The 24,094-nt window shown below is 35.3% G+C and overlaps 1 protein-coding gene across 1 annotated transcript; it reads right to left on the bottom strand.

Moving 5' to 3' along the window:
- Positions 1-13,592: 13,592 nt before the first annotated feature.
- LOC149165240 (uncharacterized) lies at positions 13,593-14,137 on the bottom strand. Its single transcript, XM_089429757.1, has 2 exons — positions 13,919-14,137; positions 13,593-13,724 (listed from the first exon to the last, which is right to left on the bottom strand). The coding sequence occupies exons 1-2, from the start codon at positions 14,135-14,137 to the stop codon at positions 13,593-13,595; spliced, it is 351 nt and encodes a 116-aa protein (XP_089285883.1).
- Between the last annotated feature and the right edge of the window lie 9,957 nt (positions 14,138-24,094).

Raw genomic sequence — 24,094 nt, 5'->3', positions numbered from 1 at the left:
AACTTAAAAGCTATAAGTTTAAATCTATACTAAACCTATATTTATTAAGCACAGGAAAAATTATTATTAATGTGTAGTTTTTTACATTATTTTATTGTAGAGTTGAGGCTTCTGTGATCCATATCAAGTTTACAAAAGATTTTTCGGCGAAAATCACATGAAATATCATTTGCCGACCAGTTTCGAACCAACCAGTGTGGTTCAAGTTGAAGAAGAAACAGATCCAGCTTAGCATGTTAAAGAGACCGAGCAGAGCATCCAACGGCTAGTTTGACCAACCGCTAATATTGACTAATGGATCGGGATCAAAACTTTTTTAATAATAAAAAGGAGATAAGTTATATAGGAGACCAATCCCATATGAAATAAATAATTTAAATTAGTGATAATAGTTTCCTTTGCTACTAATTTCCTTTTAAATAATAATTAACCTAATTATTATTTAAAAGGAAATTAGTAGCAAAGGAAACTATTATCACTAATTTAAATTATTTATTTCATATGGGATTGGTCTCCTATATAACTTATCTCCTTTTTATTATTAAAAAAGTTTTGATCTCGGTCCATTAGTCAATATTAGCGGTTGGTCAAACTAGCAGTTGGAGGCTCTGCTCGGTCTATTTAACATGCTAAGCTGGATCTGTTTCTTCAACTTGTCGTGACGATGAACCACACTGGTTGGTTCGAAACGCGTCGGCAAATGATATTTCATGTGATTTTCGCTAAAAAAATCTTTTGTAAACATTATTTTATTATTAAATTATTAAAAAATACGAATTAATAAATTTAATCCCTCCAATTCTAGGTCATTTATTAATTTTTTTATATTAAATTATTAAAAAAACAATGATCTCTCCCTATTGAGTTTATGATGGATTTAGGATCATTATACCGTTGTTTGTAATAAATGTAATGAGCATGATAAAGAGAATACAAAAAAATAAATGTATATATAAATAATCAATGCCAGTGAACTTATATTTGCAATTAGTAAAAATCGAAAGGTTTATAGAGTTACTATGACACATTTATTTATCATTATTGTAATGGGAATGTAATTAGGTTATTTATAATTTTCCATATATTTAAAATATTGTTGTAAAAGTATTTTACAGAACTATTTTATACGTTCATATTTATCATATATGCGTAAATTTATCAAATATTTTGGTAATTTAAATTTATTATTAAGATTAATATTCAATTCCTTTCACTTATTTTAATAATTAAATTTAATGATGCAGTTAAAAAAAAACAACCGATCATTCTATTCATAAATATCAAAATAATAGACCAGTGAAAAAAGACTTTGCAAAGTAAACTATTAAAAAAAATCTAATTTATAAATTTGTAAGTATTAAATATAATGATGGATTACATTTAAGGGAAAAAAAAAATCATAATCAATTACTTTAGGTAAAATGAGTTTTCATAATTAATTTATATTCAATTTTTAGTATAGAAATCAGATACAATTAAGAGTGGAATGTAAAACAATTATCACAAAATTTATGTGTTATAAACTTATAAAAAATACAAACTATAATATAAAAATTTAACCAATTTAACTGGTTAATAGACATATATGTTTTTTTGCTTTTTTAATTCATAACATGTCCAATTAAACGTTAGGCCCTTACCATTATATATCCTAAAGTGTACTTTACCTATATATTCCATAATAATAACCTTGGTTTTCATACATTATTTATATTTACATTTACATTTCATGGTATATTATTATAAATCAAATATCTAAGGTAGTATTAATTGTTAATCTAAAAGGTTGAAATTTAAAGGAAAAAACATATTGTATGCTTTTACGCTCAAGATGCTCTCATGGTCAAGGAATACCCCCGGTTAAAAGATGTTCCGCCTTCTAAGCATATGACTCCTGGAATAAATGATCGAAGCATTCCTTTTGCAAGTGTAGTGTAGGCAAGGGTTAAATTTGACGGGTAACTCTACCAATCAGGGAAATTTTCAATGACAATTTTATTTTTAAAGTGCTTTTCTTATGACTTTAAATATTTATTTTTACAAGTTTTTTTTTTTATTTTTGTTAATCATATTCATAATTGCTTTCACATTAAAATAGTAAATGTAGACAATTAAATTTAGCTTAACAGAAATTGAAACACGCATGCTATGTTTTTTATTTAAGTCACTTCAATGCCAATCCAATTAAAGAATAATATGTGTGATATAAGTTTTAAACAAAAAAACATAATGTACATGAAATATGTAAATGTTTAAAAAAATACATTCAATATCATCATGTACAAAAACTAAATTTTGAAGAGTTTCACTAAACAAAGTAATTGTAAAAATAAATACATGTCTGGGCCATAAGGATCTGTAAATGTATAAAAATAAAAGAATAAAAATAAACTACATAGTTGGACCTTTTTCTAAAAGATCTTCAAATATTCAACAATGTCATTTAGCATGTCCAAAAGTGAAAATTTATAATTATTAATGAACTGCAAATTGTAACAATTTTTAGAAACAATGAGTTCACCTACAATCTAGGCATACCACATTTAGAGTATTAAGCTCCAATTTTCTTATTTTTCATATGTCATACAAACTATTCCATCACTTATGGGTGTTTTTCGGACATGCAAATATGTTATGTTAATATAAATATGGTTTGTATCTGTGAGAAAAGCCTATAAAAAAAAAAACCAAATATTATGGCATTTACAACATAATTTTCCAAAAAAAAAAAACATTTTTCTCAAGCAAATAATTACACTTCTCCATCAAAGATTAAACATCCAAGCATAACCTAATGAAATTATATAAACATCCAAATGTATAAATTTAAACTTTCTTTCTACCATTAATTCAAAAAATCATATAACAAAATGAAAAATTGTAATTTGATAAAAATATTATGTAGTAGAATTCCTTTGATAATTACGGTCAAATAAAGTTCAAGTTGTAAAACGGTTAGACTTCTTTTTCAAATATTAATTAATGTTGGCAAATTTTCAGACAAATTCACTGAAATGTTGTGTGGGAAAATATTTTTTCAAGAAATACCATGCAATCCTGTGGGAAATACATAAAAAAGAATTATGTGAGAAAAAACGAGAGGAGAACCTAAACAAGTAAAATTTCTTACATTTCAGCGATGGCCTCAGGGTGTCCACTAAAGAGGCTTCATTTTTTGAAATGGCCATCATTCTGTTTTCTAACTCTGCATCCACTCTTTTTCAGTTGGGTTGCTATTTCCTCTATATTGCTCTTTACTCACTTATCCACTCAATTCCATGTTACTTTGAAGGGTGTTAGTTGATGAGGAATCCACAAATCTATTAAATGAAATGGACAAATCGGGCCTACTATCTAGAATGTAGAGCAAGTTGACTAAATATGACTCAATAGTTAGCTTCCATGGGATGGAGAGCCCAAAAATGCACAAATCTATTAAATGAAATGGACAAACTGGGCCTACTATCTAGAATGTAGAGCAGATCGACTAAATATGACTCAACAGCCAACCTTGATGGGGATGGAGAGCCCAAAATCCAGCGTCTGGGACCCCACATCCATTTCTGCGAGGAATCCAAGCCGAGTAGTGCAGGAACCGTGTGGCTCCTTGGTTTTGCCAAGGTTCAAATCCAAGGAAGTCCCAATGCCTCTATTGGTGATCTGATCTTGAAGCTAGTTGAAAAAATCTTAATGGAGATTATGTGAATGGGAAACGAGAATGAATTTATGTATTTCAAATTAGCTTTTTCAATATTTAATTCAACCCTTTCCTTGAGCCTTTAAAGAAACCCATGCCTCGCCCTACCCTGCCTCATACAATAACCAAACAAATTCAACGCAGAACAAAACAAAGATCCATATGCACAAAACAAAGATTTAGGAAATCTTTGAACCATTCCTGTACGGTAATTAACTGTAAATGCGAGGCTTGACTTGTCTTTGAAAAATTTTGTCTTTTAATTATAATTATGAGGAGATCCATACGCACAAAACAGAGATTTAGGAAATCTCTAAACCATTCCTGTAAGGTAATTAACTGTAAATGCGAGAGTAGGGTTGACTTGTCTCTGAGCAATTTTGTGTTTTAAATGACTATAGTGTGCAAGTCACAATTAACTATAAGATCCAGAAACATGAAGTATATTCATCACTTTCATTACCCTAGTTCATCCTTCCTAGGTTCCACCAACCTAGACATCGTTGAAGTCATCTTGTCCTTGTCTTCTCTTTGACGAAATTCAATCTACCCTCATTACTCTACGTTAAAAGCCTTTATGATAATGAAGAAACACCATTTTCAACAAAATCTATATGCAGATTCCATGTGAGAGAAAGATAAGTATTTGATATATAAAATAGATATAAATATATAATATATATATGTAGAACTGGTAAATTTTTTATACACTCGTCATTATGACATTTTGAAAAATTATCAGCAAGTCAACAATTACGTGTTTATTTTGAAATAACCCGTATTTGACGGCTAAAAAATGGTAAAACGTGCATAAGAGCGTCAATTTTAAAGCATGAGTGTGGGTCACTAGATAGTGATTTTGCATCTTAAGAAACTTCCATTTATTAGCATAATTCAATTAGCTTTATAAAACACACGACTAAATAATAGAAAGTTACCTCAATCAGTTATAAATCAAAAGGTGAGCAAATAAATAAAATAAAAATGTTTTTTTTTAAATGTGGGTTAAAGCATTTACAAATTGTTTGACATATAAAAAATATATAAGTATCATTTTATTTTAAAGACATGTGAAGTGTGTCAATGAACCGAAATAGAAATATATTGGTCTGTATATTCGAACATTTAAAATATAAAAATTGTCAATCTAATATGGTAGGTAAACAATCTTAATACAACAACCATGTATTCATTGTGCGTGTTATAGATGTCATTACATATAGTACTCAATTTACATTATTTGACTAAAAGCAAATGAGAAATGGTTTACTACATTTAATTAATGAAAAACAGAAGGTTATCGATTACATTACTCATTTAGAGATGGAGACATTAGGATATATGTGTGAGTATTATGATAAAATTTGTTTAACATTTTGTATCACATATAATATTCAAAATCATATTCAAACACTATACCAAGGAAATGTAATTGCATTTTTCAACACTTGAAAAAGTGGGAAATTTTTATATGTATTATTAATCATTATAATGGTTGAAAATTCAAAAATTCAAAAATTCATGCTACTTAGATAGATAGATAGCTACATCTTGCTGGAAGAAATTGTTTCGTACAAAAATGGCTTTCCAATGATGTAGATTGATCACGAGGGAGCTTCTTTCCGTCATATGCTCTCGAGTAAAGTGACCATGGTACAATGTTCGAAGGAATAGGTCCATTTTACATAGGAATATGGAACCAGAGACCCAAAACATTTTAGGACTAGGTCTAATCATGGTTTTTATCTGCAATCAATAGTTGATTCTCAATGAATACCTTGCCTCCTGATTACTTTGGTTTTCATTTAGTTGTCCCTATAGCAAGATCAACACTATCAATAAGATGGCTTGGGAAATAATTAAGAGATAGAAGAAAATCTAACAATATCTTACTATGTAAAACACAACTCATAAATTTTTTTCTCTACAACTTCACAAATGGAGTATTTCTATCCATGGTTTTACCCATAGGCAATAAATGCTACAAAAAAATGGATATCGTTTGTGGTGAAATTGATATCTTACAATCACAAATAACTATCTACTCATTGCCATTAAATGTTCTCCCTACTAGGTTTGCAACAATAAACTTACATAGATTGTTACAAACAATGTGAGAATATCTGGTTTACAAAAGGATTTCAATTTAATTGCAAAATGGACAACATGATATACTAGGCCACGATTTCCTCCTTGCCTCATAAATAAACATTGTTTAATAATATGGTCTCAAGGAATGATTGTAGTCCTAAAAAATTCGAAGGAAAGTTTAGCTATGCACTTTTTATTTGGCTTCTAGTGTTTTCCGAAGGCGCTTATTACCATCCATGCACTTTCCTGTAATGAACAAGTACTCTAGATAAATAATTGGAGAAACCAAAAAAGCATGCAATGCAAGCTACGTTGTTCAAAGTGTTTAAAACCTTCTCAAATAGAAGATCAAATCTAGTAAATGAACAACATTGTGAAATAATACGACTTTCATTTGAATCTCAAGATCTAGGATCAATAAGCTGTAACACACATTGCAATGGATTCATATTGCTAACTTACAATAACTTTATACCTCCACATCTCTAACCTTTTCCTTTTTGGGCTTCCACATTCAATACAAGTTGTGCAAATTTCCATTTTCCATCATTCACTTCAATCTCCAACTTTGTAATCTATTCAAGAAAATAGTTACACATTAACTCTCTAAGTGTGATAATGGTAAGATCAGAATGATCAGTCAAGATTTTGATCATGTATTCCCTCATTTGGAGTCCATGCATCTTCAATGAAAAAAATAAGAACATAAAAATTGTTAAGTATCAAACAACTCTGCCTCATGATTGCGTTTAACTCTAATTGTTTGTGATGATATTTCTCACATCTAATCTAGACCATCAATTAAAATGTGAGTGGATGTATTAGGAAGCCATAGGTTTTTGACAATAATTCATTTTTGGGAATGTAAGACATCAAAGTACATAATGCTATGTATTGAACTTGCACAAAAAACAGTAAAAAAATTGCAAGGAACCAACTTTATCATAACTCTTTTTAAGAGAAGAAAATATTGGAGACATGATGTAATATTGACCAAATGAAAAATAATGAAGGATAAATAATTTTCAAATGGTGCAAGGAGAGTCCCCATACATGGACATAGAGATGAAGAATCAACAACTTAAGAATTTTAGGAGTGTTAAAGGTTACAAAGACTTTTAACAACTAAAATTAGTTGCGCGAGGGTTTAAGATCACAAGCTGAGACTATATTACTTTAAGATGGTTTACATCCAACAAGTAATCATATTATGATAACGCAATCCTAAAAAAAAGAAAAAAGAAAAGAGTAAGTGAACTACAAAATGAATCCAAACATGGGCCAATAACTACAATTTATTGTCTCATACAAAGGTAACAAATGGAAAAAATGTAACCATTTTTTAGTGGTTTGATTGCTACCTATCAAACCAAGTTCCATGGCCAAAGAAAAAGGAAAAATCGTAAATGCAATTATTTGCAACATCATAGAGCCTAAAGCCAAAGAAACCACAATACTAGAAAATAATACAAGATTTGGAAGGTATTTCAGTGGCTATCATTCAAAGCAAAGACACTTAACAATACTGGAGACTTGCCTGGAAAACATACACTTACTATGGAGAGTTATTCATGCATTATCATTCACATTATTTTCCTTTAAAAGGCATGTTCTTTAGTGAAAAGGCACCATATTAAGTCCCGAAGAGATTCATTGTTGCAACAATAAAAATGTATCTAATGAAAATACTAAGAATAATGAATCTGGTATTGACATTAACTAATGGAAGAACACAACTTTCATAAAAACAAGCATAAAGTTTACTCCATGTCTTGATCCTTCATAAATTGTTTTTATTAGAACTTTAAAGCTACTTTAGGATGTTCAAAAGGAAAATAATTAGATGTAACATGAGTTTGTTATGCATGTTAATTAACTAGGAGTAGTTGGGATCAAAAGCATTGTGCCAAGTAGAGATTTCATAAATCAGGACTATATGCCTCAATAAGATGCATAGGAAGAAAATTTACAGGCCTAAAATCCTGAAATTGACCCCAATATTCTAAGCCATCTTCAAAATACCAAAGAAAACCTATCTCCATCCAGATTTGTATCATATGGGAAAGATATGTAGGTTAGGTGCTAAGAAGTTGAATAACTAGATAAGCATATGTGCATTAATTGTAAAAAGCATAATCAACACAAACAACGATTTTGAAAGGGGATAATATCTCCCGAATAAGTTTAGTTTCAAATAATAAGGTGGTAAGAGACAATAAATTGAATACACCCAGATCGATGGCTACACAATCATCTTTTATTTGTAAATTTTAGTTCAACAAAGGAAAGCTCAAACACAAAGTTCAATGATTGTGACTTTTTAAATGCAAGTATGGTGGTGATTTTAAATTCAAATGGTTACATAATTGTTTAAAAATAAATTAAGTCGCAACAATTTTATTTTCATATTGTCCACATATCAAATTTAGAAAATCCACATTGTTTCCATCTCGAATTTAAAAAATCAAGGCTCAAATGCCACAAGTATTAAATCCAAATTTCTTTCCATACATATGATTATTTCCAATGTGGATTTTAGAAAAGTTAGTCTCAAATGAGACACGAATAGATTTATATCTGAAGAAATCAACACTCAAATTCATGGCACTTTCCACATCTTTTAATGCATGTTGCAGTGTTTGAGGTGGATGTCAATTACTCCAAGAAGGAAATAAATGAAACCAACTATTTTTGCTAAAACAAACCCTCAAAATATGCTATGAAATCTCATTCTCGGCACATAGAAGGACATCAAAACAAGAACCATCCTTTGTCTTTTTTTTATCAAAGTTGTAGACCCTTATCCTCTATTCCTTTCTCTTGAGCATCTAAATAATTGATTAGCTTTTAATGCATGTTGCAGTGTTTGAGGTGGATGTCAATTACTCCAAGAAGGAAATAAATGAAACCAACTATTTTTGCTAAAACAAACCCTCAAAATATGCTATGAAATCTCATTCTCGGCACATAGAAGGACATCAAAACAAGAACCATCCTTTGTCTTTTTTTTATCAAAGTTGTAGACCCTTATCCTCTATTCCTTTCTCTTGAGCATCTAAATAATTGATTAGCTTCTCATTTTTCATTGAACAATGTGAACTTCCTTTTTTACCCATCACTAGTAGAAAAATGTGGGAAAATCCTTATGCTCTACTCTTCTCTCGAGTTGCAATCTCATAGTTGTGGTTTCCAGCGATTATAAAACCAAAAACACCAAAACTCCTCCTCATTAGAGAGAGTGGAGATCCTTCTCCCTATCACCTCCTTGTTTGTTGCTAATTAACCCCTAATATATGATTTAAGTTAGATGATGAATCTAATCCTCTAAATCCAGCACTCAAAACATAGAAGATGAAGAAACAACATCAAATGCAGCCATTCCTGCTCCCATTATCTTTCACTAATAAAAGTGCTTTCGACTTTTGGAATTCTAAAACAAAGAAGGAAGTAGAAATAAAGTGTCATAAAACTTGTTAGCACTTGTCTTTTATCACTTGAATTCCCATTGTCAAACGCCAAAATTTTCGTTGAATCAAGCTATAGCTTTATGGTTTTGTGAAGTGACCAAAGGAAGGGAAGGAAGTGCAAAACAAATAAGTGGACGAGCCAACCATGTTGAATGGTTGTCCACAAGATTCAATAGCTAAGATAATAAATCACTGAAATCAATGGGTAAATTACACCAATGAAACCCCTTACGACATAATTAATTGATTTAAGAAAATGTGTACAAATAAGAGTACATTTCAATGCATTTTTTTATGAAACCAAACTAATATCAAATGAAACAACATGACAACAAAATTGTTGTTTTGATTTCTTAAATGTATTTTAGGCACCCTTGACATCTCTTAATCTATTAAGATTTAGAAATTACAATGGAAATGTGCAAATTATATATATATATATATATATATATATATATATATATATATATCCAACTTCTAATGACTTAAATAATTTACTCTCAATTTGTAAGTGGTAAATTGAAATATATTAAGGTGGAATTTCGATGATGCCTAAATAATTTGTTAATTTTTATTTTTTTAATTGTTTTATGTTTTGGTTTTTTTATGATTTTGTGATATAATTTTTTTATTAACATCGTAAATTTATGTAATTTAAATTATATTTTTAAATATATAAATAAACTTTATTTTGAAAATATTTAAAAACATTTAATTTATATAATTTATACAATTCAAAATTCCAATTCTAATTTTCTTTGATTTATATTATTATTATTATTAATAAGAAGAATCAAATCCTATTAATATTTATCAATATTTACTATGACTTTATAAACATGAGTCACTTGGTGGCAATGTTACTGCCTTTGCTTTTTTGGACATTGCTATCACCTTGTTTTTGTTTTCAACAAAGCTAAAAATGTTTATTCTAATTTCCAACTAGAGAGATCATAAATTATATAATGATGTTCTTAAGTTTCATCTATATTATTGCTTTTTTGGACATTGCCAATACCTTGTTTTTGTTTTCAAAAATCTATTGTGAAAGCAAAAATTGTTTATTGAAATTTCCAACTAAAGAGATCAGAAATTATCTTAAGAAGTTATTAAGTTTCATCTACATTATTGCAATACCACATGTAATTGTTAAAATAACATTGTTATGCTTCAATTCTTAAACAAAATGTTTCTAAAGTATACTTAAAAACATTTTAATAATGTTTCATCAATACAAATATTATATTACAAAATTATTAAAAAAAATCCATAAAACCAAATAACAATAATATTAAATTTGAAGAAAGATTTATACAAAGATTTAATTTAAACAAAGAAATTTATATATATGAAAAAGTTTAATAAAATAGTTTTAAAATTTAAAATTATTTTCATATATATATGATTCCTCAATCATTGAAGTCAAATACATTTCAAAGATGTTTCATATTTTAAAAAATGAAGTACAATTACTTTTATAACATATTTGTAACACACAACCATATAATACAATAAAAATGACACATAAAAAAAATTCAACTCTAACCTAGCTACATTTCTATATACATTAATGTAATATTCTCGCATCAAACCTTGCTCGTCATTGTGTATCCATGGTTTAATATTTAATTGCCACATATGATACAAAATCAAGTCATGTCTGACTGATGGATTTGGGGTACTAAAACAACAATGGTCTTTACCAACCCATGAGATCCGTGCAATCCTTCACGAGGTGACTGGGTTACACCTTGCCTTGGAATTTATGGCTTCCTGTACATGACTTCCTATCAACTGTTCTCGGACATTAATGCAAATGGTCGTAACCCCACTCATCGCTTTGGCTGTGACAAGTGTTAGTTCTCCTGCCCATCGATTTGGATTGCACCATCCAACGGTGGTATTTGCTTTAGGATCATCCATCTACCTAACACTTCGGTTGCCACCGACGTTCTTGCTCATTTGTGTTTTCGTGGTGGAGAGTCTTGTCGCTCTATTTCTCGCCTGCTACTGGTTTCGCTGTGGTTTTCATAGTTCGGTCTCCATGCCTTGTGGCAAATCGTGGAGAGGTAACTCTGAGCCTTCATTATCTATAGAAATGGTGTGTGTCTTGAATCATTCTCAGTATGAGCTGAAGGCTGTCTCGATGCAAGGTGTTAATGCATTTTCATGCTGGTCAGGTGGGGCACTCGACTCTCCAACTTCTGGATTATGTAGCGGTTGGTTTCCTCAGCACAAACCAGGTACTGATTATTTAGGCTACTTTTCATTTAGGTTGTCGATACGTTCAATTTTTACAAGCTTGCTTCTACTCCAGGCATCTCTAACCCCATATTTATATTTCGTGCAGATGTGAGACCCCTACGCATGGCTTGCAAAACTCAGGTAAGAGTTAAACCTCTGTTCTATGTTAAATACTGTTCCTAAGGTTAATTTATTATCTAGGTCATAACATTTGCCTATGGTTGTTGCAGGTATGATGCATTTTTAAACTGAAAGGGGCTAGCCATTCAATATATTGGCCCATTGACGAAGCTTACTCACAACTCTACATTTGGTACAGGTTGGAGCTTACTTTCATGGCCCTTACTGGTTGGTTGATGTGGTTTAGGAATTTTAATCCTGTGGATTTCTATGAATTAGGGTTTTATTTACAAATAGTTGTAGTTTTATGCCGCGAGGTTGATAGGACTCGCAGACTATGAAGTCGGTTCCTTATGTAATTAATTCCTTCCTATTTGACTGTTTGGATGAGACTGAGAAGGGTCTGATCTTAATTTATATGTTGGGTTTACTTTGTTCATGCTAGCTATACTATATTAAATTAGTCCATTGATATTCTGTGTCGAACCATTATAGAACTTGATTGTAATTTTTTTATTGGAAAATACTCTTCGTTTGAACTGAATTCGACGTAGTATAATTATGTTAGAAATTTTCATGAACTTTGTGGCGTTTTTCTATGTAAACCCCAAATGTTGTATGAATAGTTGTTGAGCTTTGGGGTTTTGGTTGATTATCGAGGGTATATGTGATACATGATTTTTCCTTCAGTTGTTATACCAGTTATGTCACTCTATTTCTCTTTGTTTGAAATGTTGTCTGCATATATATATGTTTAGTGTAACTAGAGTTCATGGTTTAATTTAAGAAACCAGGGTACATGGTTGTGGATGGGTTCTTTACGAACTCGTCCATGGCTACAAACCCTAGGTATATGAAGAGTCTGTAAAGAAATCATATATTCCACTGGAAATATATGGAATAGTTTGCTGAGTTAAATTCTTTCTTCAGTTACGGAAATTCTTGTGTATGATAGAGGTCTGATATTTAGAACTATGTGCTGCTGCATGATATGTTTACCTTATATCATTTAATTATTTATTTTTAGTAGAAAGCTGATAAGCATTGGTTTTTATAGTTCATATACTTATGTATTTCTAGATTAAGTCGACATTCATCTATAATGCTATTTTGCTCATTAGCTAAACATTGATTGTTAACTGACAGTTATACCATCCCCGGGATGTGTATCAGTATCTTTTGGGAAACATGCATTGTCTCCTTGCTCTACTATTCTACCCAGAAACTAGTAATGATTGTAATTCGTAATTTATACTAAATCATTTCCAAACTACCTACCTACAGTAAGCAGATCATTCATTATAACCACATTATTTCAATTCACAATAAACATTCAACTAATCTACTCATAATAATTATCATGATAGTATCACTTATCTATATTTTGTTACGTATATGTTAAATAATCGGAAGATCTCTCCACCCAGCCTCGGAACTAGCAATTACATCCAAGTTCCCCCTCTGAGCCCTTCCACTTCTGCCAAAACGGAACAACTGGGTACCTTGGGCATCAGGACTCTGTCCAGCCTCAAGTCCCATACCCCACAGCTTGTTACCTCAACTTTCTTTCCCACTAGTTATATCTACCAGCTCAAGGAAGAATATAGCACAGTCCTCTGCTTTCCAACACCCCACGGGATTCTGCCCTCTTTTCCCTTTAAGGAAACAAAACAAAAACTGAAAGAGCAGTTGTAACTGTACTCAGAAGTTGGTTTAACTATTTCTTTTGATTCTTTTAACAATCTGGTCCAAAGTCTTTTAAATAAAAATTAACAGTATTTGTTCTAGCTATTTTAAGCCCAATAGTTTTAACAGTTAAATAACATAAATGAAATTAAACTTGGTAAAAAGAACAACTCATGAAGTCTCGTTGTATGTTACAGCTCCCTCCCCTCAAGAGGAACATCGTCCCTGGTGTTCTTTCTCTACGCAAATAGTGCAAGATAAGCTTTTCGCATGGCCTCCTCTTCTTCCTAGGTAGCCTCATCTGGGCCAAAGTGCTTCCACTGCACTTTAACTTGGATGATGGCTCGCCTCCGCAAGGTGGTTTCTCTCCGATCGAGGATACGAAGAGGCTCTGCCAGAAATTCTCCCTCGGGTTCTACCTGCATATTCATATTATGTTGTCAGAACATTTCAAAACATTAATCTTTTAATCATATTGCTTCCTATTTATCATTACCTGAATACTCTCCCAGTTAATAATATGTCGAGGGTCGTAAATATACTTTTTTAACAAGGACACATGAAAGACGTTGTGTACTCAGATGTGGCCTGGTAATGATATTTTATATGTCACAGGTCCAATCCGTTCCAAAATTTGGAAAGGCCCAGAATACCTTGATGCCAATTTTGCACAACCTTTCCACTGTAAGGTGCTCTTCCGAGGTTTCACCTTTAGGTACATGTGATCACCCAGTTGGAATTCTTTATGGGTTCTCTTCCTGTCTGCATAAACTTTTTTCCTATCTTGTGTTGCCTTTATGTTCTGGCGAACTTTCTTAGCGGTAGCCTCCATTTCTGCTAGCATGTCGAGACCCAATGCTAATTTATTCTCTAGACTTTTCCAATCCGTGGGTACCCAACACTTCTCCCTGAAAGTAACTCGAAGGGACTCATACCTAAAGATTCGTGATGCCAGTTATTGTAGACGAATTCTAACAAGTGGAGATAATCCTCCCATTTTTGTGGTTGTTGCATTACAAACATGCGCAAGATATCCTCCAAAACTTGATTTACTCACTCTATCTGACCATCCGTGTGCGGATGATAAGCAGTAATAAATGGACTTGGGTCCCGAGTCCTACAAAGAGAGTTTTCCAGAAAGCAGTGTAAATTTTACATCCCTATCAAAGATCACCACTCAGGGTATCCCGTGTAGACGAAAGATTTCTCTCATAAATATGTCTGCAATCTCTACTATTTTGTAAGTGGATTTTATAGGGATGAAATGAGCAATCTTGCTCAGTTTGTCTACAACTACCATGATTGAGTCGTGTTGCTTTCTGGTACGAGGTAACCTCGTAATAAATTCTAGAGTTATGGTCTCCCATTTCCATTCTGGAATGGGTAGTGGTTGCAACAGACCCATAGGATGTTGATGTTTTGCTTTCACCAATTGGCACTCTAAGCACTTAGATAAATATTCAGCCACATCTTTTCATAAACCGGGCTAGAAATAACTTTTATTAATGGCAGAATATAATTTCTGGTATCTTGGGTGGGCGGCATAAGGTTTCCTATGAAACTCATCTAGTAACATCTTCTTCACAGAAATCTAGTTAAGAATGTAGATTCAATTTCTGAATGTTAACATGTTATCAGAATTGATTGCATACCATTGCTTCCCTCTTACTTGGGTTTCTGAATCTTTCTACTATAAAAATTCATATTCTGGATCCTTGCGGGAAGCTTCTCAGATAACTCCTGGTAGTTTAGATTGTGCATGACTGAAATGTACCTCATAGATGCAATGTAATTTTCTACTTAAAGCATCAGCTACACGGTTTTCTTTTCCCTTGATGTGTATTAAGTCAAAATCAAATTCACTTAGGAATGTTTTCCATCTGGCCTGGTGTGCACTTAGATTAGATTGATTAAATAAATTTGTCAAACTACTATGCTCATGTAACAACAAAAATTTCTTTCCCAGAAGGTAGTGCCGCCACATCTTTAGTGCATGCACTACCGCGGTCAACTCCAAATCATAGGTAGAGTAACGTTGTTCATAATCTTTTAGTTTTCATGACTCATAAGCAATGACTTTTCCTTCCTGAGTTAGTACTCCACTGACACCTTCTTTACTTGCATCGGTACATACGACAAAGGATTTTTCTGGATCTGCTACCTTTAGTATCGGAGTAGTTGTGAACAATTGTTTTAGCTGCTCAAAGCTTTGTTGGCATTCCACTATCCACTGGAAATCTCGTCCCTTTTTCTGAAATGAATTCATTGGGAAGGAAATTTTCGAAAAGTCCTTTATAAATCAGCGGTAATACCATGCCAAGCCTAAGAAGGATCTTATGTTGGCCACATTTTTTGGTGTAGTCCATTCCATGATAGTTTTGATTTTCTCTGGATCCACTGCTATCCCTTCTATTGATATAACATGGCCTAGGTACTGAATTTGATCTTTGTAAAAATCACATTTGCTAAACTTTGCATACAGCTGGTTTTCTCGCAAAATTTGTAGTACCGTTCTCAAGTGTTGTTCATGTTCCACTTGATTTTTAGATTATATTAGTATATCATCGATGAAAATCAATACAAACTTATCCAAAAAGGGATGGAAAATGCCATGCATTAGGTTCATGAATGTGGCTGGTGCATTGGTTAGGCCTAAAGGCAGTACCACGAACTCGTAATGTCCATAACGAGTTTGGAATGTCATTTTTCAGATGTCTTCATCCTTTATTCTGATTTGACGGTATCTGGACCTTAAGTCAATTTTTGAGAACATTCTAGCTCAATGTACTTGGTCAAATAAGTCATCGATGCGAGGTAGTAGTATTTGTTCTTTATGGTCAGCTTATTCAACTGACGATAGTCAATGCATAATCGTAGGGATCCATCCTTCTTATGGACAAATACTACTAGGGCTCCCCAAGGAGACACACTTGGGAGTATGTATCCTTTATCTAACAGCTCTCGCTACTGCATTTTATGTTCAGTTAATTTTGGAACACTCATACAATAAGGGGTTTTCGAAATAGGGGCTACTTCGAGCATTAATTCAATTGTAAAATCAATGTCTCGCCTTGGTGGAAATCCTGGAATAGATTTAGGAAATACGTCTAAGAAATCCTGGATTATAGGAATATTCTCTAGAGAGGTCATTTTATTTTTATCATTGTTGTACCCTACTTGAACAACATAAATCTGGCACCCTTTTCTTATACACCTTCCAAGTTGGTTGGCTGTGATAGGGCGCAGCTTGACATTCTTCTTAATTCCTTGAATTTCCTTCCACTGTCCTGACTTGGTAAGATAACTTATGGACTTTTCTTTGCAATCTACCAGGGACCAGCTACCTTCTAACCAGTCCATCCCTATTAATACATCATATGAGCCTAGGGGAAGAATATTCAGATTGACTTGGATAGGTTGTCCTGAAACTATTATAGGACAATTTTCTGTTTTTCTCGACACCTTTCTTTTGGTACCAGTAGCTAGTTGAACTAGCCACGACTATTTGTATTTACTGCTTTGCAGTTGACATATTTCTACCACCTTAGGACTAATATAACTCAGGCTAGCACCTGGATCAAATAAAACAGAAACAGATTGGCCAACAATCATACCTTCGCATTCGATCATAGTGGGATGATATTCTGCTTGATGATCGTCCAAAGCCGCATTAATCCTGGGCATGCTCCTTGCGATATCCCCTACCGTAGAGGCTTCTTGCATGTTAGAAAGTTGCTCAGTCCGAGCTTTCTGCAAGCAGTTTTTGTAATAATGTGCCTCTCCGCATCCCCAACATTGTAGTGGCGGTTTTGCTGGTTGTTCAGTAACAATTCTGCTAATCCCTTCAGGTTGTCTATTCTCAGTGAAGGTCTGAGTTCTGGGTGGGTTTCTTGCAAACTTTCCAAAGGTCCTTTGCTGATTGTTTCTGTCGTGCATGTTTTTCTCATGTCTGTTTGGTGGAAAATTCCTCATTTTCTTGGCAGCAACTCCTTTAGATCCTTCATTTTTCTGCTTCATCTGCTGATAACAGATGCGAGCCTTCTAGACTTCATCGTCCATGGTTTTAGGATAGTCGAATTCTAATTTCTCCTTCATGAAGTTAGGAAAACTACTAATAAACCGTTGGATCTTAGCTTTTTCTTCTTGCATATATGGGACGTAATGCAACAGAGAAGTAAAGCATGCTACATATTCATCCATGGTTAAGGTTCCCAATCTTAATTCATGGAACTCTTTTGCTTTTTCGTCATAATAACGTTCTGTTAAATATTTGTCCTTAAAGTGTTTCTGGAATTCTTGCCATGTTACTTGTTCTTCATCAATCTTCCTTACGGTTTTAATTTCTTCCCACTAGAGGGTGGCTTTTCCTCGTAATTAGTAAAATTTCAGCCTTGCTTTAAGTTTTTCAGTATATTCATATATCTGGAAGTATTTATCCATGTCTATCAGCCAAGCTTCCACCACTTCTCTTGACTCTCCTTTGAACAGTGAGGGTCTGATTTTTTTGTGCTCACCTTGTAATTCTATCTTTGTTATTTTTGGTTTTCTTTGGTCAAAATCATTATCTGAATGCCCTTCATCTTCTTATTTTTGACCCTCTATGGATTTTGCATGATCTTCCTCGTAATGAGTAGTTGGGGTCTTTTCCCTATTTTCTGTATTGGGATCTGGTCCTCTCTGATTTTGCCGATCTGACAATCTTTTAAGAATTTTTTCCTGCTCTTGAATTAATCACTCATTGTCTATTATGAGGTTCATCATTTCTGCTCGAGGTTGTTGTATTGTCTCGAGTAAGGCAGCATTAGCCTGTCTCGATTCTCCTCCCAATTGCACCCTGTTGTGGGGAAAAGTATCCGACTCGGAATGACCCTATCCCGACTCTAAGGGTGATAGTTCCTTAGCAACAACTGAAAGTAAAGCTTTGATAGTTTTCCTTTATGAAAGTACAGAGAAGGAAGAAAAGATTGACCAACCGATGTCTTTCGCTTTTGTCGATCCTGTCTTCTCTCTTTGCCTCTTGTTCCCAGCTCCTTGCTCCCTTTGCCGGCCCAGCTACACGAAGATCCTGCAAAAACAAGAGAGGGAAACTACAAGAAACATGTACTCATAACTGATGCATGGATTAGAATGGATCAAATATACAGATAAAAACAATACATCATTGCAATACAAGTATATAGGAGAACATCAAAGCTTTATTGATAGAAGAAAAAGGTTCTGAGAAGGTTACAACCATAAATGGCTCCAATCCAGCAGCACCTCCCCAGCAGCAAGAAATCTCCTCTTCTCCTCTATAAAAGCAATCACCCAATAGCTCTAACTGTAAACCAACAGCACTTCCTTGCTTTGCACAAAATTCCAGCCTCTTTAGACCTCATAGAAGAGCTCTATATATAGGATAGAAGAAGAAAGGATGAGTCAGCTTGAGACTGACATAAAGCTGCCTTGTGTCCTTTCCCTCTTCAGTTAATCTTCAGTTCTTAAGTCCACTTGGAGATCCTTGCTTACACATGGAGATCAAGTACCTCTTACTCATCACAGGGCGAATTCCTTGAACCAAGTGTCAGTTTGGAAGCTTCCTGGGCAGTTGACACCTTGCAGAATGACTGTGCCACTTGGCCAATCTCGCCCAGCGCAGGTAGCCTTCATTGGTTTTGACTTTTAGCGCAGGTACAAGGAGGAGCAGTTGACATTCAGCGCAGTTGCTCAGTGGAGCAGCTGACATGATCCAAAAATAGCCTGTTTTGAGTGTTTTTTCAGGTGGAGAACTGATGGGAAGTGCTGTGGTTTGCTGACCTTGTTCTTCTAGGGGTAAGAACAACATGTTTAGGGACTGAGGATCCCTGTAATTATTGACATTTCATGCTCCATGCTGCGAGGCACAAAAATGTCTATAACAGTTGCCCCCTAAAGTATGAGGCCGTTTATCGGGTGAAATGCTTTATCTAGAGGGTCCGAAGTTCATTCCAGTGCTGAGGAGGCGCCCTGTAATACAATACAATACAATACATTATTTTTCATTTTGTTTTCATGATCTAGCTGAGGCGGGCATTCCCATGCTCAGCTTTATAAATACATTTTGGTACATAGAACAGACGATCGTCTGATGGTAGACTGATAATTCTCTGCTGAAATTATCATCCTTTGAGTAGGATGATCATCTGCTGCAATGATGTACATGACAAATGCTTTTATATTTCCTGAATATGTATCGCAGCCCGGATGGATGAAACTAGATCCGGGGTCTTCAAACTCGTTCGATCTTCACTTTAAGTACAAGTCGATCCATGTGAGAATTTCGCTGAAGTCAAACATGGAAAGACATCGCTTGATTACCGGTCAATGATGAAAACCGTTAACAAGCGCGAGAGGAATCACCGATAATGATAATGACCCTCAAGGTACTGCAGTACAATTCACGTGGCGTGAATAAAGGACTTGGCGTCGAACGCAACGCAAAATCTTCTGGTCGAAGGTCATTGATGTATACCTGTCGCCGGAAGTGAGAAACTTGCCATTGAGGCATGCAAGCTTCAAAGTACTGATGGGGTTGTTCCTAGATCAACTTCTTGGATAAAGAGCTGAAGTCGACAAGAAGCGATCCGTCAAAGGAGGGCCTTAATGAATCCCACATCAATGACACGGAATGGAGCTAATGATTTTAGTGGAGGTGAAAACAAACTGTGACATATGATTCAGGGTGGCGATCATGAATGGATGAAGGATAATGTATGGCAGTGGATGGGACACGGTTGACACTTTCAGAATGACCTCTCTTGAACATATAACGACACTGATGCGATGGATCAGTAGCATTACCCCAAAATGTGGATGGTTTGGCGAAGACCATGGTGATGAGACCGGTGAATGAAACAACCCAACCCGATGTGGTACGGAGGAAAAGTGTCATGTTCAAGAGCGACTTGCTACCATTAAACTTTGATGTTCTCCCAATTTTTCCCCAGTCATTTCTGACCAGTACCTCTTTATTTTTGTCAAGCTTGAGGAGGATAACATATGCTTGTTCTATAACCTGCCCTTCGGGCAAGCCCATCGCTATGATTTAACGAGCTTAGCGATAGGGAAACTCGTTCTCGTCTAAAGACAAGTTTGTCGCTATTTAATGAATTTAACGAGTCTAACGACAAGGATAACTCGGTCCTTTTCATTTTTAGAGAGTCTGAAAAGATACATAAAGTCAACTCCAAAATTCCTTTTTCGTCATCTAATCCCTTAAGTCCGAAAAAGTATAAAACAATACAGAAGGGATGAATTTTCGATTGCTTTTAACGAGCCGAACAAAACAAGCGCTCGATCTTTTTGTGCAATAATCCCTCAGGTCCAAAAAGATTAAAATCTAGAGGAGGGATAGCTCTTCCGGTCGCTTTAACGAGTTGGAAGGCCAAAACTCGGCAAACTTTTCATATTTTACGAGTCAGTGAAAAGAGCTCAAAGAAGACTCGTCTTTTGAGGAACGAGTGATTAACAGGGCAGCAGCAGATTCCAGGTACAAGTTGGAATATTCCAATCACGGCAGTGTCACAAGGATGGCTAAGTGAAATCACTCTTCGCAGATGTTCCTCAAAATGGGTAAACACACAAATGGAAGTGAATGATCGGCCAAATGACGGTGGAGGTGACGGTGCACAAACACGACCAAGGCTTTTATGGCTGATGAATTTACGATCTCAAAAGGTTATTTACCGGTTCATTTTTTCTGAATGAGCTTGAACTCTGAAGGGAAGCCTGCTCATAAACTTATGTTTATTTTTTAACGAGCATGAACTATGCGCTAAAACTGCTCGGATCTTGCGTTTATTTTTTAACGAGCATGAACTATGTGCTAAAACTGCTCGATCATAGGTGCCCCCAGCATAATAATGCAGCCGAGGCATATGCCCCCCTTTATAAGGGACAGTTCATTTTTTAACAAGGTTGACATCGTAAAGAACTATCCTCTTGACTCCTTATTTCATTTTTTAACGAGGTTGACATAATATAAGAACTATCCTCGTTCTTTTAGATCCGCTAGAAACAGAAGGTCTCATATTCCATTGTGGTCATTTCCGCCAGATTACTTGAAGGCGGCAATGCGGAAGTACCCATTAAAGTAGGGTCTTTTAGGAAAATGACTCCGATATTTTGGAGAGAGTGATTCCTTCCCTGGATCTTAGGAATGCTTCCCGTAGTAAATGGTGGCACAACTTCTGTCGAAGTTGTTGTCGAACTGCTTGGTTGAACATTTCTTTTACCGTTCGACGACTGCGGATTCCCGCAGTTTTTGCATTTTGTCGAAATCAAAGCATCATTCTGTTGCTCAGAGGTCGACACCATTAGCACCTGGCACCGGGAAGTATCCCCACTATCAACCAGATTTTGACTTGGATCGGGAAACGGATCAGTCAATACAACTGGGGTTTGTGAATTCTTTAAGAATCTTTTAAACTCGGCTTTGTATGGACAATCTCTTGTCCAATGATCCTCATCACATATCTGACACCCAGAAGGCGGTTCCCCCTTTCCAAAAGAAGTTTTTCGAGGAGACGAATCTCCTTGTTTTTTCTTCTCTTTTTTGTTTTGTTTCTTCTTGCTTCCTGGTTGATTGGAGTTTTTGCCTTTATCCGTAGATACAGCATTTACCTCCGAAGCAAGAATCTCTTGATTTGCTTTTTGATTCGAAGTCTTACGGGCTTTCTTATTTGAATCCTTTGTCGACTTAGCGTTTGCAGTTCCAATCACGCCATCACCGGCATGAGAGTCACTATTCGATCCGGGAGGAGGAGGGATTGAAAATTCCGGTCTGGGGGCGTCAGGTATCTTATCATAGAGCGTGCCCGACTGAGTATATACTAAGTCCAAATATTGAGCACGAGCAATAACCTGCTCCTCTGTTACGACGCCTCCCTTGGCCACATCTTCTGTTATAGCAGGAAGAAGCGACTTTATAAACCACTCAGCTAATAGCTGATCTGGAACATAGGTCTTTACCATTCTGCGACGACGACGCCACTCATGTATATGATCTGATATATGTGTGGCCGTTGTCTACTTGAAATTGGTCAAGATCTCTGTTCCAGTTTCGTACCTTATAGGTAACTGAAAGTGTGTTAAGAAAGTCGTGGCTAGGGAACTAAAATTGTCGAAAGAGGCTCTAGGTAATTCAATATACCATTTAGCCGTCGGACCAGTCAATGTCCTCTGGAAAAGGCGAAGCCTTATCGAATCATCATTCAAGGTATTCGACGAACACCACAGATGGAATGTCATCACATGATTCGACGAGTCTTCGCCAGGATTTCCATTGAATTTAGGAATGTCCGAAGGAAGTTTGTGAGGAATCGCTGGCCACCAATGGGCATAGGCGATTGGATCGTTCGTCAATCGATGTAAATCTGGTAATTCTAGAGTTGCCACGAATGGCAACTGCTGATTCAGGTTTGGCAAGGCGTACCCAGGATACGATGGAATCGCCTGAGCAGTAGGCCTTTGCATACCAGCATAATGCAACTGATGTTGATATGACTGATATGGCTGGTGGGCTTGGCCACTGTAAAGTGGTTGATTTAACCCGTTCTGAACATAGGGTTGCCCACTATTCGCAAAGATCTGTTGTTCAGATCCCTGGTACACCTGTTGAAACTGAGGTTGTTGATATTGCACCATCCATGGTTGCGAAGCCATGTTTTGCTGTGCGATACTAACCGACAGACCAAGATGCGGGGTTATGGTTCCCGTTTGTGTCTGTGTCGTCCCGGCAGTTGGCGATTGTGGTTGTGTTGCAGGTTTAATGGGCTGTTGCATTACAACTTGGGGTTGACATACAACAGGCATTGATTGAACTTGTGACACGGTTACAATTGCTGGCGTCGTCGGGATACTAGACATAGGTACACACTGTTGCATGGAATATACAACTCTTGGTTGTTGGGGTAACATAGGTACCCAACCACTCGTCGTTACTTCAGTCAAACCTGAATGTTGCTGAAAACTGCCGTATGGGTATCCCCCCGGAAGGGGAAGTGAAAGGGCATATTGCCCCCCATATGGTAACAATCCGGAACTCAAGGGTATAGATTGCCTTTGAGGACTAGATGGCCCAAACTGATTTCCAAAGGGATCAATTTGTCTAGTTTCAACATAAGAATTACCGGGTATTATACCGGAAGAACAAACTGGAACAGAACAAGTTGTCGTATTAGTCCCTGGGTGGACTCCTTCTAGCTGATGAGAGCTAGTCGGGACAGCTGGTATGCCAACAAACATCGTTGGAGTGACAGCAGGAGTTTCTGCTGTTGCTGTGTCATTTGGCACAGTCCTAGATGTCGACGGCTGCTCAGACATTTTAAGTCTATCCAATAAACTGCCTAACGATTCTACAGGAACTTCCAGTGGCGATGGACAAACTTCTGATGCAGAAGGAAAAAGAGTGGCGCCTACTCCAAAATGAGTTGGAGTATTTGCTTGTTGGTCCTCTACGATTTCCTCTATTGCAATCAGACCAGGAGGAAGAGGAAGACCGTCAGGTCCGTAAAAGATTTCTGGTGCCGAAGAAGGGGTTGCTTCGATAGCGACAGTTGTTTGAGCAACAAGACTCTGTGGACCGGTTTCAAATGGAACTGGTTCAGTTATGCAAGTACTTGTCCTCAGACTAGGATCAGTACAACTGTCCTTCTGTTGCTGTTGAACTTCTTCAATAGAGGCAGGGATTCCAGAAATATTAGGAGTGACCAGAATCTCAGATGTTGTCGGAACTGTTGTTCTAACTTTAATGGGAGATTTTGACCCGGTC

Source organism: Pinus tabuliformis, chromosome 5_1 (genome assembly GCF_031772625.1).
Source record: "Pinus tabuliformis cultivar Carrire ecotype Pingquan chromosome 5_1, CPIR1, whole genome shotgun sequence".
NCBI classification, from domain to species: domain Eukaryota; kingdom Viridiplantae; phylum Streptophyta; class Pinopsida; order Pinales; family Pinaceae; genus Pinus; species Pinus tabuliformis.
The sequence above is the reverse complement of the archived record's forward strand: the minus strand, read 5'-3'. Positions and strand labels throughout refer to the sequence as shown.

Excerpts from the sequence above, each read along its gene's own strand:
- LOC149165240 (XM_089429757.1), bottom strand. The coding sequence starts at position 14,137 with ATGGAGGCTACCGCTAAGAAAGTTCGCCAGAACATAAAGGCAACACAA. Across the intron at positions 13,725-13,918 it reads TTTTGGAACGGATTGGACCT|GTAGAACCCGAGGGAGAATT; the intron begins GTGACATATAAA and ends ATGAATATGCAG.